Here is a 16091-nt window from a genome sequence, read left to right on the forward strand (position 1 = left end):
GACAGTAAGTGCGGCGCATAACAGAAACATTGCGACATTCCATCGGCAAAAACAAGGCCAAGGGCAAATTCGACTTTGCGTAGGGCAGTTATAGTAGTTTTGCCTTTGTTGAAGGGAGCAAGAGGAGTGAGGATGCTTTCAACAATTGTTTGGTTCAAAGATGTGTCTTCATCGTAATTTCGGACAAGTTCTCTAGGGGTCAATTGATTGAACCAATCCGTCGTGATCTCGACCCGTCGCCAGGTTCCGTCTTTTGGCGGAGAGAATGAAGTAGAACTGATAAAATCTTCAAGCTCACTCTCGATTGTTATTGTTCGCTCGTCGTTAATTGACACCGTTTGAATACTTGTTGTTGTCTCACGAATGAAAGACTTGCCCTTAGCCCAGCGAGCGTCAATCGAGCATGTTTGCATTGGAACGGCACGAGGAAGCGGCACTCTCCTCTGCAAGCTAATAAGGATGACCCCAAGTGATGCAGATTGTCCTGGATGGGGGGGAAGCTGAACGCCTACTGCCAGGATCCAAGAGCGAATTTGGTCGCCATACTCCTCAGGATTTTCTCTCAGCTTCTGGTGGATGACGTCTGTCACGTTAATGATCTGAAGGTCATCGCGTGCATCGTCATCGTATTCTGCGAGGACTGGGAATCCTAAGACTTCACCAGTGAGGGCGATCTTTGAGAACGGAAGGCATTTGACCCGAACGACTGGAAGCTCGGCTGCAGCCGTAGCGGTTTTCGATGAAGCATTGCTCAGTCTGAAGTAGTTAGGATATTCCCACACTGACCCTGTCTCTGCAAGATAGGATAATGCATTGGACCAACTAAGATAGGTACTGGCCTGGAGTAAACCCACGGAGTCATGAGCCGTGGAGACCCATGTGGCCCCTTTCAGGATGCCGCCGATATAGGTTTCGCCAAATGGGGTTCGGACGTATACTCTTCGGGCGTACCCCATTCCGACTGTTGATTCCTTGACATCCAAAGATGGGACGGCCGAGCTTGCACTGCTTAACCATTTCTGGTAATTGTCACGAATGCTCCACAAGTTTGATGTGAGGCAACTTTTGTTGAAAAGATCATCATAGTATGACGGCGGAGCCTTGTCAAGGCTTGACGGCCAGATCTGATCTTTGGTGCCTACAACGTTATGTGAGTGGCCCAGTCACGGTAGATTGAAGATGAATTAACCTACCTTTAAGCCACAGGTCTGATCTACCGGCCTTCCACTCTAATTCTCTCGGAATCATCAAGACGGCACTCGCCGGGCCGGAAAAAAGAGCTATAAGCCCTGAGATGGCGACGAGAGTGATGAAACCTGTCTTTCGGAGTGAAGAAGGATGATCGGAAAAAACGCCAGCCCAGAAATCCGACGTGATAAAAAAGCTGCAAAATGATTTGAGGTTAGGTCCATCGTTTTAGAGGTGGCAATATTGAGGGAGGATACGGTACCTTGGAGAGCTGAAGGAAAAGCCAACACCGACGAGTCCTAAAGGAAGGCCGGCGCCGGAGACCAACTCATACCGTACCACATCAAAGATAACGATCCCTAAGCTGGCGATGATGAAGAGCTCATGCACCTTGGCTGCTATCTGCAAAACTCCTAGTTTGATGCCGTCCTGTCCTGTAGGACCGTCGAGTTCGCGACCAATGAAGAAGCGGAGAAGATTCAGCGCAACGAGGGCAAGAGTTACCAAGACGGGAATCAGGTGAAAGAGACAGCAGAGAGATGCAGATGTGCGAGATCTCTTGAAAAGCGGCTTGGGATTTTCAGGACCGTTCTGGACAGCATGGACGTGATCCTTGAGAGAGTGAAAGAGAGAGCGGAGTCTACCAAAGAGAGACTTGAGGATACTGAAGACGAATCTACACGCCCTGAAGAGAAGTTTGAAGGGCGCTACCGCGACCACTAAGATCACCCTGGAGTAATTGAGAGCGATCATTCCTGCACAGCTGGTACAATATATCTGTGACTTTGAATTCGGGCAGTCAATGGGCGATGGACGTTAGATATCGAGTTGGGGGTTTGAAGACAGACATCAGAAAATGCAGGTGTCAAACTTTCATGAGCAGGCTGGAGGCTTAAAAGTACTTTAAAAGAAGGATCGCCAAGGGCTGGCTGTGCTGGCATGCATGCCAAGCCAGAGCTGAATCTTCAGCGGCTATCGAGGCTGTAGAACTTTCGAGTCTCCGAAAAGCTCAGAACAGACGATTGTACCAGGCAAAGCTCCGTAATATCATGGCATTGCCAGAATGGGACGGAAACAAGTGACATAGAAGATGCACAGGGCGAGATATTGGATTGTAATATCATGCGCCAAATCCACAAATCGAGTTATCCATGCACTGTAGCGGGCCATCTTGCCCAAGAATCACCGCAAGGGGCATCTTTCGCTGCTTCGAATTGCTAACTTCGTTCCGACTTTTGGCCACAAATTCAGCTCGAATTCCAGCATTCACAACGGCTTGGTTATGTCCATCTGCTCGAAAAGTAGTCCGCCGAAATCCTTGCCGCCGAAAACCAATGATTTGACTTCTTTGTGTGTCGGGCGTCTAGGATTGTGAAGATAACATCAATGCCGAAGGAGATTCCAACGCAAGGGCACAAAATTGCCGTACCGGCCACCCGCATCAATGCTACCAATGCGGCTTGCTTGGATATCCACCTTCACTTTGGTAAGCTCCGGCGCTATTTCCACCCCTGCTAGGCTGTTTTGTCGATCTGTAGAACTTGGAACTTAGTTCTTCTTACCAGATGACTAGAGCTTCCTGGGGCGCGATGTAAATGGCTTTAGCTCCATTACCTAGACGCTCGGGCTAAAGAAAGAAAGCAAATCAACCCCGAAACGGCCACTCCGGTCGAGAGGCAAAGCAAATAGTAGGGCCCCCCTGTCTTGTCGACTTTCATCCCCAAAGACCAACTCCCGAATCCGAAAAAAAAAAAAGTCATTCACCTCTCCTCCTCCGAGTTAGCTCTCGGTGCCGTTTCTCTCTCACGAGAATCTCGATGCTCGATTCCTCGACAAGGCAATCGTTCAATCTCTCGGCCTTTAGATCGAGCTAGGTTGAGGGCCCAAACAGCTACGACATTATTATGACTTGGCGCCAAGTGTCGCGACGCATCCCATACGCGCTCGTCCAAGTCGAACAATGCCTGCTTCTGGAGCTCAAAGGAGAGGAAGCAGCGCGGCAGCCAGCTAGTGTGCTCAAAGTCGATGACGTAGATGTCGTCCGCATACGCGCTGCCAGGTAAGATGAGGAAGTTTTGAAGGTTTGGGTCGCAGTAGCATAGAGAGAGGCCCTCGGACATAAAATCTGCAACAAGGCCGGAATTTACCTGCATAGGGTGGGTGGTTAGCACTATACTGTTCTCGGGCACGGGCACGGGTACGGGTAGCACGTACAACAACGTTTGCCTTATTGACGTAGTCCTCGAGGTCTTTAAGGTCTAGGAATTCTCGCGGTGCGTCGGATTCATGTTCTTCGTACTCTTTAGCAAAGGTAAAATTCCTTATTAGGCCTCCCCCAACCGGGCCCGGCCGAGCGTCCGGTGGAGGGGGCAGGTCAACAAGGGCTGCCAGCGCATCGGCGACCTTATATAGTCTGGAATGGTGTTCCCCGTGCTCATAGAGAGCATCCCTGACGGAGATACCGGGGATGTACTCCATAACTATGAACACGTAGCGATGAGGGTGGCCGGCCTCGGCTATTTCGCTTTCGAAGACCTGGTAGATTTCCGGAACTCGAACCCTCTTGTCCCGGCCTATGCCCTCCCGGGCTAGCTGGTGGAAGGCAAACGCCTGCGTCCTGGCTTGAGCTCTCATATTATCCCCATCTAGCGAGTATTTCACCCATAGGAGGGAGGAGTCAGGCGGGAACTGAAACCCCAAGACCGAAGCACCGCAGTTGGATGAGAAATGCTGCGCGGCCGCGGCGACGAGATCTTCCTCAGCACTCGCGAGTTCCGCTGCCATCTGCGGCCGCGTTAGACACCCTATAACACTGCTCCCGGGACCATTCGACCGGCTGAGCAGTTCGGGGGGTTCCTGGCAGGGTTCCCTGTGAGCGACGGTCTATGGAGACAAAGACTGCTGGCGGGTCGGGCTTTCGTCTTCTCGCCCTGGGATGGTGATTCCTTGCGTCAAAAGGTGACCGGAATGTGTAGATAGGCAAGCGGAAGCCATTTTCTTTTCTCGTTGAGAGGTCGACAGGTAAATTTTGGCTGGGTCGTGGGTAGGTTGAAGGAATGAAGATGAAAATGAGGGCCTCCGTTCCCCAATCCTTTATCATGTGCGCTTATAGAAGGCACGTCCTCCAAGCCGCAACAATGGGCCAGTCATTGATGGTGGAAGTGACAGTTTGGTTTTTGGTTTCTATTAATTCTACCGCTTAATATTACTCCAGCTAAGCGTGCTGATTATCATAATTTATATAATCTCCACCAGAGCCCGATCTAAGCCCAATTATAGCGGGCAACGACGACGGATCCTAGCATTCAAGTTGTATAGGAAAGAGAACAAAGCACAAAAGTAGAAGGAAACCCGCTCCAGTTTAAGACCAAGGCAAATGCGCTCGCTAGAGATCTTCGGGGATCTCGGCCTCTTCCCCACCAAGAACACTACGCGCTTCTCTCTCGGCAGCAATCCTCTTTATTAAATTCTCGTGCTCACTGACGGATGTAACCTGGATATCGGAAGAAGGCGGTGTCCGTTTGACTACTTTCGAATCCGGGTTTGTGAGCCCTGATGCGGCTGGAGTAACTGCCTTCTTATCCGCGTTCCTGTCACTGGCTGATCTCCACTTAAAACGCGGCAGATTTGCTGTGGTTTTGGGTTTCTTAGAGTATACTTCTCCGTCACTTGATGAAGCCGGAACACTCTCAGAACCTACGCCATCATGGGGAAGCGGTTGGCTCGTTGTTCCCTTTCGTAGAGGTGTTGTGGGGTTGAGGACATGTGCTGGTGCGGCCGGGATAGACTCGGCCCACAAATTGGCGTTACAATGCGGCTGGGAAGGGGATGTTCTCTCCTGATTTGCCATGTTGGGGGGTTCGGTCCGCGGTGGTCGAAGTGACCACGGTGGCCTTGACCCCGGGGTCCGTGTCGCCGTTGAGGAGGAGCTGGTTCCTGAATTTGGTAACAGAATTGGTATGTCACACCCGGGAGCCCATGCTGTATCCGCGTCCTCGGGCGGTAGAACTGCATGTGAATGAGGACGGAGGTGAAACGTCACCTTCGCTAGGTGAGGAGTGGCGAACTCTTCCATTTGCTCCAGGTCATCGTATCGGAGGTTCGAGCTGAGAAAATGTCGCGCTTTCTGATCCATCGGCGTCCACAAGTCCCGACAAGACGGGAAATGGAGAGTGAGGAGGGAAACCACCAACACTGTTCTCGAGATTGCATCCTGAGTCCCGGGATTCTTCGAAGGGAATCCAGGGATTATTTTGCGGTACTCCAACATTGAGGCAAGAGCAAAAGACTCGCAGGCTTTGCCCAGAACGCTCTCCATCGTCACCTCCCTTCTCCATGGGGTTTCTTTGTAGAACTTGCCGGAGAGGAGATCTTGCAATGGCAGGAGGAGTCTGATAAGTTCGCGCTTCCCTCGCTCAATCAGATCCGTGTTGATTACGGGGTCTGCGAAGTGAATGGCAGATGCAGCCGGAAGGTTGTTCCTTGGGGCCGTGATCGCCGAGGCGGTGCTGAGCTCCGTGTTGACGGCAGATCTTAGATCTCGTTAGCCTCATATATATGTATAAATCAAGGTTTGCTGCCTCTGCAAGTGAGATCGGCCACTTCGGACCATGCAATTGATCCACGGCCCGAAGGAGCTCTCATGGTAGTTCCAAGCTGCGTTCGTTCGGATGGTAGATACAGCGTTCCTTCGTTCTTAACTTACCTTTTGAGTGACTCTCTTAGCGTTTCCGTACGGCCAGTTCCCCTCGCGTCGTTCGCGTCGTACGAGAAACGCTTGAGCTTCTTGCGCTTAGAAAACTCTTTGTCTGTGGAAGTTTTTTTGCCCGTCTCATCCACGTCGTCCATGCCGAATGTGTCGAACGGATCGTGTACGGGAGACAAGCTGTTTATGGGAATCCTCTTGTCCGAGAAAGACTTTTGGTCATTCGAAAATTGCTCAAAGGTTGACGGCTTGGGCTTGCTTCGGAGCTTGGCGGAGCTGAGGAATGATATTTTCGTATCGAAGAAGATGTCGTCGACGCCTAGAGCGCGATGCCGCACAGGGTTTCCAAAATTTGTTGTCGTTGCGGGACCGATAATGCTCGCTCCGTGTGCGACGGCACCTCCAAGGTTTCTTCCACCCATGCTCTGTGATGACCCCTGTTGACTGCCCACCTCAGGCTCCGAGCGAGAATGTGACCTCTTCTCTCGGTATGATCCGTCATGGTCACCTCGCGACTCAGGACCAGCATCCCTCTTGCCAGCATTTCCGTGACATGGGCCTCCCCCTTGGTCGTCGTCCGAGTCGTTACTGTCATCTCCTCGGTGGCGCCCATTTCGATCAGAGCCTGTATCAGGTTCGTCACCAGATGCGTCTCTGGTCTCGTCATCGGACTCAATCTGTTCAGCATGCCCCTCTATTCGCCGGGTGACATTCCGGTCTCCTCTCGGACGCAGAAGATTCAATCTCCTGCCTTCTCCAATGGCGCCACGTCCTCCCACTGGATCTCCATCCATGAGCGAGTCTTCGTCTATCGGATCCTCATCCACGGCTTCCTCTACCGCAACGAAGCTAGTCCACTTCGACACCAGCGACCACTTGCAGCCGAGCTTCTCTCCCTCACGCCTTACCAGCTCCCTTTCCTCGGCGGAGTCTCTACCTGGCGCGTTAGGCCTTGTGTGGATGTAACTCTCGCCACGCTCTAGATCACCTAGGAGAGCTCGCGCCGCAAATTTATGGATGATGGTATCTGGCGTTTCGGCAACGGTAACGGGAACTTCTACGGATTCTTCGTCCATTCCGGGTCGGCTGCAGTTGATCCATACCGCTCGAGGGACGGCAGATTCACGGTGGTGGTTGAGTAGTACAAGGACCCGGTTTCTCATGAAGGGACTGAGCATGGATATGTCAAGAGGTGACTGGAAAGTCTCGTTGCTCGTGTCATCAAGCATATGCGCTGCGGAGCAGATGTCAAAAGGTTTGTGACGTGTGTTTATGGGGCAGCTTGAAGCGTATTGCGACGTACCTTCATCATTTTCGTCAACCCAGTTAATCCCAATCCACCTTGGAAAAGCATGGGGTTCCTTTGCCGCCTCAAGAATAGCCAGCATTCTACCTTCCCAGCCACCCCGACTCGCCGTCTGGATCACCTCGGCGTATCCTCCACCAGCCTTGGCGATGCCTTCCACCAACTCGTGCGAGACGGCATTTCCTATGCCAAGTGAAAAGAACCGGACTTGGCCAGCGGTGTCCTTCCTAGTCTGCTTTACAAACTCGATAGTCTCCTGCAGGTCCCAGATCTGGCCATCCGTAAGGACAATCACATCAGTGTTCCCAAAGCCACCTCGGCTCGCCACCACCTGCTTCAGCGCGCCGAGAATCTTCGTCTCGCCCATATCGGCTCGAAATTGAGTCATGACATGTGCTTCGGCAGCTTGGCAGTTGGCCGCGTTATAAGGCTGGGAATGCGACCAGAGTCGCGTAAAGTAAGTCCCAAAACTGCAGATGTTGAAACTGGAGCCGGGCGGGAGTGCTGCGAGGAAGAACTCCATCGCCTTTTTGAGAGCGTCGATTTTGTCCCGCATGGACCCGGACCTGTCTGCTACGAAGACAATCTCGCCGCCGGGATACTCTCCGGAGGGCCCAAGTAGATATTTTGGCGGAATTGTCAGCATCAGAGCTGACTGGCCGGGAAACTCTGGGTGCTTCTCTAGGCATGCAAATGGCCTCTCTGGAACCTCCGCAGATGTTATGCAGATATCCAATGTAAAATCGCGATCTAGGCAGGTTGTATCGTCTGGAAGCCTCACGGTGGCGTACCTGAAGTCTGGCGTTACGCGATTGGCGACGAAATCGTTCCAGCGCCGGTGTCTTGCGACGCCAATCTGGATATCAGAGCTCGTATGCGAAGGACACGTCAGTGCGAGAATACCACTCGCAGCCAAGATGTCTACAGAGAACGACAGGGTAGCTAGACTCGCGCTTCGGTTTAACAAGTGGTCGATCACACTAGGGGCCGTCCCGTACCGAGGAGCAATGTACGTTGGAAGTACAAAAGTCATATGGGTCCCACTGCTGTCTCGTTTGAGACTGTGTTTGAGAAGCACAATGAACGACAGCGTAGCCTTGATTGGGATATCGGCGGGAAGATTCCCGAGCGTCGTCGTGAAGAGTTCTGGAGAATTCTGGTCCAGTAGCCCCGCTGCCTGGTTTTGCCTAACAGCCTCTTGAAAGGTCTCTCTCGCCGCAGCTTTGGGTTTTACCTTTCCTCTCAGAAGTCTATCCCTGCCAATGCGGCAAGAAAAGTCGACAACGCTACTACCAGGCGGCAATGGAAACGTGTATCTGGCCTTTGGGATGAGGCTGTGAGTACTGTTCATGAACTCTTGAGTGACTGTGACCTTGGCCGTGTCGTGGGTGATGCTCGCGTTCACCGAGACAGAGACGGGCGGCAGGAATCCGTCGCTCGGGGCGGGCGCATTTTCGAGAGAGACCCCAATAGTCTCGTCCACCTGGTACCAGGGGCTCTCGGGTTCAATTCGGGGCCGCTGTGGGCTCCATTCTTGCTGACGCCATGGATCAGAACTGAGAAACTCTGCATGGGGGTGATGCGGGGGTGGGCGTTCCCTAGGGTCCCAGAATATGCCGGGCTGGCGGGCCGGGCCCCAAGTCATGTTGCTTGGTCAAAGTGAGGCGTAGTAAACTTGTTGAAAATGAAGAAGAGTAGAACGGTTCTAGATCTGACAGAGTTCGCTCAGAAGTTCTGCGTCTTGAGAAACGGTTTTCTTTTTGCCGGGCGGACCACTGGGGTTGCCTGCCAGGGGCGCGAACGACGAGGCGGACTAGGGCTTGGAAGGCCTCATAAGTCACGGGAACATCTCGAACCAATTGTATCCCATACTGCTGCTGTCGGCGAATTGCTTTTTTCCACTCTTTGAGGCGGTCCCCGACTCCCGTGTCCATTCTGCTGCGCGGTATCCCATGTAGGCAGGCAGACACCGATTGAGGGTGGCGCAGCAGGATCTCATTCCGACAAGAAACTCATATATGTCTGTAGGTGTAGGGACGCAGCCGACACGACCGCGAAAAGGTACCGCCTTTTTCTCGGTGTCAAGTGGATTTCCCCCATTTACCATGGCATCTCCGATAGGAGAAGCGTTGCTGCTGGGCAAGCTAGCCTTCAAGCTGGGCAGGGCATTCACAAGTGGTCGAAAATCAGCCCCCGCCGAGTTTCGAGAGGTCGAGAACCAGCTGTATTCTCTAAGTACAGCTCTGTCTGCCTTGCAGAAGAGCAGTATCAGCGAACGATTGAACGCTGCTGTGGGGACCGATTCTGTACTGACATCCCCGCTTGGTGATGGCCAAGAAGGTAGCGCCGTTTTCAAGGCAATGCTTGACAACTGCCATGCCACCCTGTCTCATCTGGAGAAGATTGTGCAAAAGTATGCGAAGGTGAAAGATGCGACGGACCCGGAAGCTCCGGTTTTTAAAAGATGGAGCAAGAAGCTGGTGACGGATATCAAGAAAGTCAGCTGGACGACTGAGGGCGGCGACTTGGCGATGCTAAGGAGCCAGCTTATGGTTCACATCAATAGCATTAACGTTTTCCTTGGAGTGGTGAATAAGTAAGGTTCCATTGCGATTCTCCAAGTCGTTTTGCGAGACTGACGCGGCACCATAGCATGCAGATCGGCCGGGTTGAAGGCACACTAACAACCGCGGTACAGCTTCTGAGAGAGATTCAAGACTACGTGGCCGATACCCCTCAACACGTCGTAGCCACGGCCGGAGAGAGCCAGGTTGTCAGAGATCCTCCCCTAATGCGCTCTTTCTTCGAATTATACCTAGCCACAAGTAACGGAGAGGAGCTGCTCTGTGAGCATGCGTTGCTGAACTTCAGCTGGGACAAAAGAAATAAAAATAGCACTCGGGCGCAGAGCGATGCAACACCCGATGTGGAGCTCTTTTCCTGCGGATGTCCATCCGTAACAGATTGGTCATTAACATCGCATACGGAGAGACTTAACTCCTTTGGCCGTTAGTTCATGCACCTCAGCATTGAGCATCGACGAAAGATTGACAAGTCTTCATAGTCACTCCGCTCAGCTTCGCCATCAGACTCGTTGGGCAAGAGCTATCATGGATGATATATAAAGTTTCCGATAGAGATACTGGCAGAAATGTGTCGGTGGTCATCAAGAAGCTATCTCCTACATGTGGGTTGATTTTAATCCCGAGAATGATACGCGGATTCTGACAGCAAAGAGATATGCTGAATTTCGACGAGCTCTTTATCCAGAAACTCTCCAATTCCTGGGCAAGGCGCTGGCTAAGGCAAGGCATGGGCACGACGCTTGCATTCGTAACTGCGAATACCGCAGGCGAGCAAGAAGCTCGTCTTCTAAATCTTCTTGGGTCTGTATTCCATCGATTTGCAAGAATCATCAATCCAACGTTAACCAGTGGAAATGGCCCTGTAGCGACGTCTCTGCAAATTCGCCTTTCGTGCAAACCGTGTCAATTTCCACGATGGGTCGCACTTACAGCCGATCCGACATTGACGACATTCAGATAACGCACTATGTTGCGGGAAATCTAGAAGGCTTTCTTAACGCGGCCGACAAGAAGTTGTCCCTTCTCCGGCCGGAAGACTTTGCGGAAATCGTCATCTACTACGGAGGTAGTAGAACCGGCGTTGCGATGGATCTGGACGAAGATGTTGTTAAGACGACTCTCCGATGTGGGTATCCGGAAGAGGAGCGAGTAACTTGACGACTCGACTAAAATTGATTTCCAGTGAAATTCAACTCAAAATTGGAATACCGCAATGGAGAGGCCAGCGTCACTTTTCCAAGCATTCACTGCACGAGTGCCGGCGAAGATGGAGTAGGATCTGATCTACCCAATGGAAAAGTCACGATCACATTTTCAACACCGTCAGGTAAAGATTCTGAGCTGCCAGCGCAGATATAGCGGGGCTAACAAAGCTTGCCAGCTGCCCAGGGCTTCAGCAAGAAAGTCCAGCAAATGCGTGTTGAACTCTCTATCATCTTCATGCGGCTGCCAAGGCCCAATGAGGTTGTAGTCATGAAGCTGTAGGATCCAACTTGACTCTGGAGACCAGGTTAAGTTTGCCATTGCTGACCGCTATTCAAATGATATAGACAGACCGGAGGCGTACATACAGAAGAAGTCGCTATGACGGAGGCCGACATCATCATAGTTCAGAACGTGACCGACAGATCGTACCGTCTTATCATCACAAGCCATGACGGGAGAACCGTCATAAGCCAGAAACGTAAGTAGAGAGAAAGTCCAGATGCTCCATTAGACTTAACTTATGATTCCCCTTCCTTCTAGTCGCCTCGGACTTCACTGGCACCAGAGGTTCCGGTACCAATTTCAGGTCTCTCACATGGGTGGTTAATGTGCAAGAGGACGGCCGTGTCCGAATTGGCAAATGTCCCAATGGGTTCACTCATCTCGTGTTGTCGGACGTTCGTAGTAAGTATTGTACTAGCAAGGAAGTCCCCATGGCAGCAACTAACGTGAATCTCCGTAAAGCAAATAGGCTCTTTGAAAAATGGGTGCAAAGCCAGCTCTGGCAAAACACTCTGCCGACTCGGGGAGTCCCTACGTTGACTGGAAGTGACAGGACTTGACAGGTTGGTGCGGGAGTAATATTGATCTTGCTATTGGAGCTAGAATAAAACAGTGCCAAGGGAACCGTCACCCCACTGCCTCTCGTTCCATGCATCCCACCGCTTACTCTGCTCTTTTACACTTGTTGGCTGCCTCTACCGCGATCTTGAAATCCTCCAGGAGCGTCTCTGTATCCTCAAGCCCAGCGGCAATCCTGATCTGGGTCGGCCTCAAGCCATACTTTGCAGCCCAGGACAACCTTTTCTTGTAGGTGCACATGGTGTATGCGAATGCGAGGGTAAAGGGGGCACCCAAATGAACGCCTTTATGAACGTTTAAATTATCATAGAAAGCTTGCGTCGCAGCCATGTCATCTAGCTCAACACTGAAGAGGCAGCCGTACCCCGAAGTGAATTCGGCCGTCGCGGGACGCATAAAGCGCTTGTAGTATATTCCCGAAGGATTAACGGAGGGATAGTGAACACTATGAACAGCGCTCTCGGGGTCTTCCGCGCAGGAACGAAGATATTGTACGAGGGTGCTTGCATTCGTATTCAGCTTCGCCGTGCGAGAGAGGTAATCGCGGCTGTTCCGCTCGATCGCCTCCGCGTCGTCAATGTAGAGCTCCGGAACATAGTATCGATCGAAAAGAGTTTTAAGCTCGCGGTATTTCGGGGAGGCAGGGTTGAGGATTGCGCTGCCTGCGATGACGTCCGCGTAGCCGTTGAAAGATTTGGTCATCGAGGTGACGAGGATATCAGCCATGGCTGTAATATCGATATTGGCCCAGCTTCCGATGGTGTCGTCAATCCCAAGTACCACGTCATGCTTATCCGCCAGTTCGCGAAGCTTCGTGATATTAGGTGTCACGAGAAGTGGGTTTGCTGGGAATTCAGCCCAGATGGCTTGGACCTTGCGGCCCTGATTCCGTTCCTCTTGGAGAAACGCTTCCAGATCGTTGAGATCCTCTTCGGATCCAAGGCCGAAGAACTTGTATCCGGGACCGAACTCTTCGAACGCCGTGACAGTATTCATAAACGCCATTCCGAAAAGCACACTGGTGCCCGGGTAGCATTTGAGCATGTAAGTGTGGGGCTTATAGATAGAGGCCATGCCGGTCGGGTAGAAATATACGTCTTCGACAGAGGGCCGCGGCTGCTGAAGAGGGTCCAGCGGCGCTCGTTGGAGGTATGAAACGATCCTCTCCCGCAACACGCGGTGAAATGAGCCATCAAAGCTCGGCCTGGAAGCCACTTCCTCGGTCACGGGCACTTCCTTGAGTTGGTGTAAACGGCCGAGATTGGCTTCTGCAAACCGAGATGAGACGCCCGCACCAGGAGTGCTCCAGAACCCAGCGACGACCGAGCGTTGATTGAGAGGGAAGATGACGGCATAGAAGAGATCCTTTGCAAAGAAGGCCCGGATCGCGATCTGTTCCGGTGACACGGGTCGTTTGTCGGCACCATTATCGCGCCTATTGGAAGTGGAGTACTCGACGCATTCCTTGGCCGATTGGAGCGATGAGAACAAGAAGCATCCCGCATCGGCAATTCTAACTCGCTCAAGTACTGCCTCGGCAAGCTAGACGGCATATGAGCTAGAGTCCTCTGGATGGTGGGTTTTATGATATCGAGCTCACATGGGCAATATCTCGATGGGGTTTCATGCGAGGGTACGCATTCTTGAAGTGAGGAACTACAGAGGCTGAGTCGGCGCCGTATTTCTCGACGGTGTCCCACCCACTACCCATGTGGACGGTCACCGAATGGCGAGGGGCTGGCGGCACTGCTTCGCCGAACTGAGTCGTGATTTTAGCTGACATTGCTGAGGGTCTGGTTTATGATGGAGACTTGTGGAATTGTAGTAGGAAGAAGATAAAATCCGGAATAATAATGAGGGGGAGGTTGAATGTCTCGTTCACAGATATAAGATAGATCGTGGGATGTTGGTGGGGCCGATGTCATCGAACGCCCTACGGACGCTGAAACAACGAATCAACTGGCTGCACTGCAAAAACACTTCAACTATCTTGAAAATCTCTCCTATAAAGTGTCGCCGTGAAGTGAAGCTCGACATCCCGGAATGGCGGGAAAACGAAGGAAAAAGGAAACTCACGAAGACAGAGACAGCATCGGAAGTTGGAGAATGGACGATCCAACCAGTCCGTCGAGGCATGACAACGAAAAGTCACGGTCGCATTCCATTCTCTCGCCTTTGAATCAGGAAGATGTACCTAATTCTACCACCTCAGCCCCATCCGAGACGCATGTTGAATGCGTTGCTGCAGAGCCGTATCCTTCCGACGTCAAGTTCGCTACCATCATGGTTGCTGTCTGTCTGACATTTACTCTCATCGGCTTGGTAAGATCATTGAAACAGCGTTTCTCTCCTGATTAGGGCTTTGATTCATTTCTTGTTTATCACACTCTTTTTGTGGCTGATTCCTGAATGTCAATAACTCTCCAGGACAGCTCCATTCTAGCAATAGCTATTCCAGCCATCACCCGTTACTTTCGCACGACAGCTGATGTTGGATGGTACTTGTCCGTATAGTAGGTAACATATCTCCTTGCCAGGTAAAGTCGGCAGAAGCTAAGTTGCTCGCATAGTCGACTTATGTCCGGCTCATTTCAACTCTTATTCGGGAAGCTCTACAGCCTCTTCCCAGCTAAACGATTAGTCCTCACGAGTCTAGCCATCTTCCTCATTGGAAGCATTTTAAGTGCCGTCGCACCTACATCTCCGGTGTTCATCATTGGGAGGGCTATCACCGGCCTAGCAACCGCTGGGGTTACTTCAGGTGCCTTTGCGTCTGTACCTCACTTGATCCTTCCTAGTCAAATGGACACGGAGTTCCGCTAACTGGGGTGTATTAGAATCCTAACACAGACTACGCCGTTACAAATCCGATCGAAATACGCCGGAATCGGTGCTGCTACTGAGGCAGTGGCTTCTCTCAGCGCTCCACTCATTGGAGGCTTGCTACTTGATCGACTAAGTTGGCGATGGTGTTTCTTTATCGAATTACCTATTATTGGTGCTATATTCGCCATTGTAACCTTCTCATTCAGGATAACGAAGCATAAGGACACCACTAGCGGCTACAGCTTCAGGGAAGCCCTACAACTTCTTGACCTCTGCGGAGTAGCTTCGTTTATACCAGCTTTTACATCATTGATCCTAGCATTGCAATGGGGCGGAACCAAGTACTCATGGTCGGACTGGCGTGTGCTGGTCCCATTAGGAGCCTCCGGCGCTTCGATACTAATTTTTGCCTGGCTTCAGCGCCGCCGGGGGGAGCAAGCGACCCTGCCGCCGCGGATATTGCTTCAGCGAAATGTGCTCTTCGGGTTCCTTTTCGCCTGCTGCAATAATGCGGCCTTATCAGTGATTGAGTATTACGTATGTATTCCTCCAACGGACTATCTTTTACATGATTAACCGACTTGATTCCTAGATGCCCACATTCTTCCAGATTGTCAAGGGACTCTCCGCAGCCAAGTCGGGCGTGATGGTCCTTCCCACGGGAGCCGGTCTAATCTTATCAGTTCCCTTGGCCGGATTTCTCACCTCTTACTTTGGCTATTACAACCCGTTCATGATCCTAAACAGCATTCTCAGCCCCCTTGCCGCCGGCCTTCTGACAACCATGAACCCGCAGACCAATTTGTGGAGACTGCTCGTTTACCAAGCATTACTCGGATTTGGCGTTGGAATCGGCTTCCAGGGCCCGCAGGTAGCAGTGCAGACTGTCCTAAACGATGGCGACTCCCAAATTGGCATTGCCATAATTCAGCTTGCCCAGGCTTTAGGGCCTGCCATCTTCGTTGCAGCTGCACAGACAATCTTCACGAGTAGATTGGTGTCTCGCTTGAAGGGCTTTTCCGGCTGCCAGGGACTCGCCGGTCTTTCTGATCAGGGACTGACAATGCCGGAAGGAAAGGACGGCGACAAGTGCGAGGCGGTACTGAGCTACAGCAAGGCATTGGCCGAGACCTTCTACCTTCCCGTTGCTCTCGCATGTATGACTATGATAGGAGCCCTCGGAGTGGAATGGCGATCTGTGAGAGGCAAAAAAAGGACATGATATCGACTAGCTACCAAGGAGAGAAACAGTGTTCACGAATAGAACTGATCGTTCCCTCATCGCGTGGAAATTCGGACCGAACTCGACGACTATCGAATTTGTCTGTTATTGATCTCTTCGATATTGCTCCACCCATCCATGTCGGCCGTGGCGGTCCGGCTAGCTATAATATAGAAACTAGATATATAACCT

At 51.8% G+C, this 16091-nt stretch overlaps 3 protein-coding genes and 1 pseudogene across 3 annotated transcripts; 2 read left to right on the forward strand and 2 right to left on the reverse strand.

Annotated features, from left to right (window-relative positions):
• Positions 1 to 2454: 2454 nt before the first annotated feature.
• Positions 2455 to 8844, reverse strand: SAPIO_CDS6151 (uncharacterized protein; the record flags this gene model as incomplete). The annotated part of the gene is made up of 10 exons (XM_016788331.1): positions 2455 to 2551; positions 2618 to 2720; positions 2953 to 3058; positions 3129 to 3335; positions 3403 to 3972; positions 4889 to 5005; positions 5073 to 5124; positions 5382 to 5720; positions 5894 to 7127; positions 7197 to 8844. 10 exons carry the CDS (start codon positions 8842 to 8844, stop codon positions 2455 to 2457), a joined length of 4473 nt encoding a protein of 1490 aa, XP_016642088.1.
• Positions 8845 to 9304: 460 nt separating this feature from the next.
• Positions 9305 to 11822, forward strand: SAPIO_CDS6152 (annotated as a pseudogene; the record flags this gene model as incomplete).
• A 113-nt stretch (positions 11823 to 11935) lies between these two features.
• Positions 11936 to 13634, reverse strand: SAPIO_CDS6153 (Uncharacterized protein; the record flags this gene model as incomplete). Its single annotated transcript, XM_016788332.1, has 2 exons — positions 11936 to 13393; positions 13452 to 13634. The coding sequence occupies 2 exons, from the start codon at positions 13632 to 13634 to the stop codon at positions 11936 to 11938; spliced, it is 1641 nt and encodes a 546-aa protein (XP_016642089.1).
• A 1635-nt stretch (positions 13635 to 15269) lies between these two features.
• On the forward strand, positions 15270 to 15941 carry SAPIO_CDS6154 (Uncharacterized protein; the record flags this gene model as incomplete). The annotated part of the gene is made up of 2 exons (XM_016788333.1): positions 15270 to 15834; positions 15910 to 15941. The coding sequence occupies 2 exons, from the start codon at positions 15270 to 15272 to the stop codon at positions 15939 to 15941; spliced, it is 597 nt and encodes a 198-aa protein (XP_016642090.1).
• Between the last annotated feature and the right edge of the window lie 150 nt (positions 15942 to 16091).

Source organism: Scedosporium apiospermum (genome assembly GCF_000732125.1).
Source record: "Scedosporium apiospermum strain IHEM 14462 chromosome Unknown SEQ_SAPIO_0100, whole genome shotgun sequence".
Classification (NCBI taxonomy): domain Eukaryota; kingdom Fungi; phylum Ascomycota; class Sordariomycetes; order Microascales; family Microascaceae; genus Scedosporium; species Scedosporium apiospermum.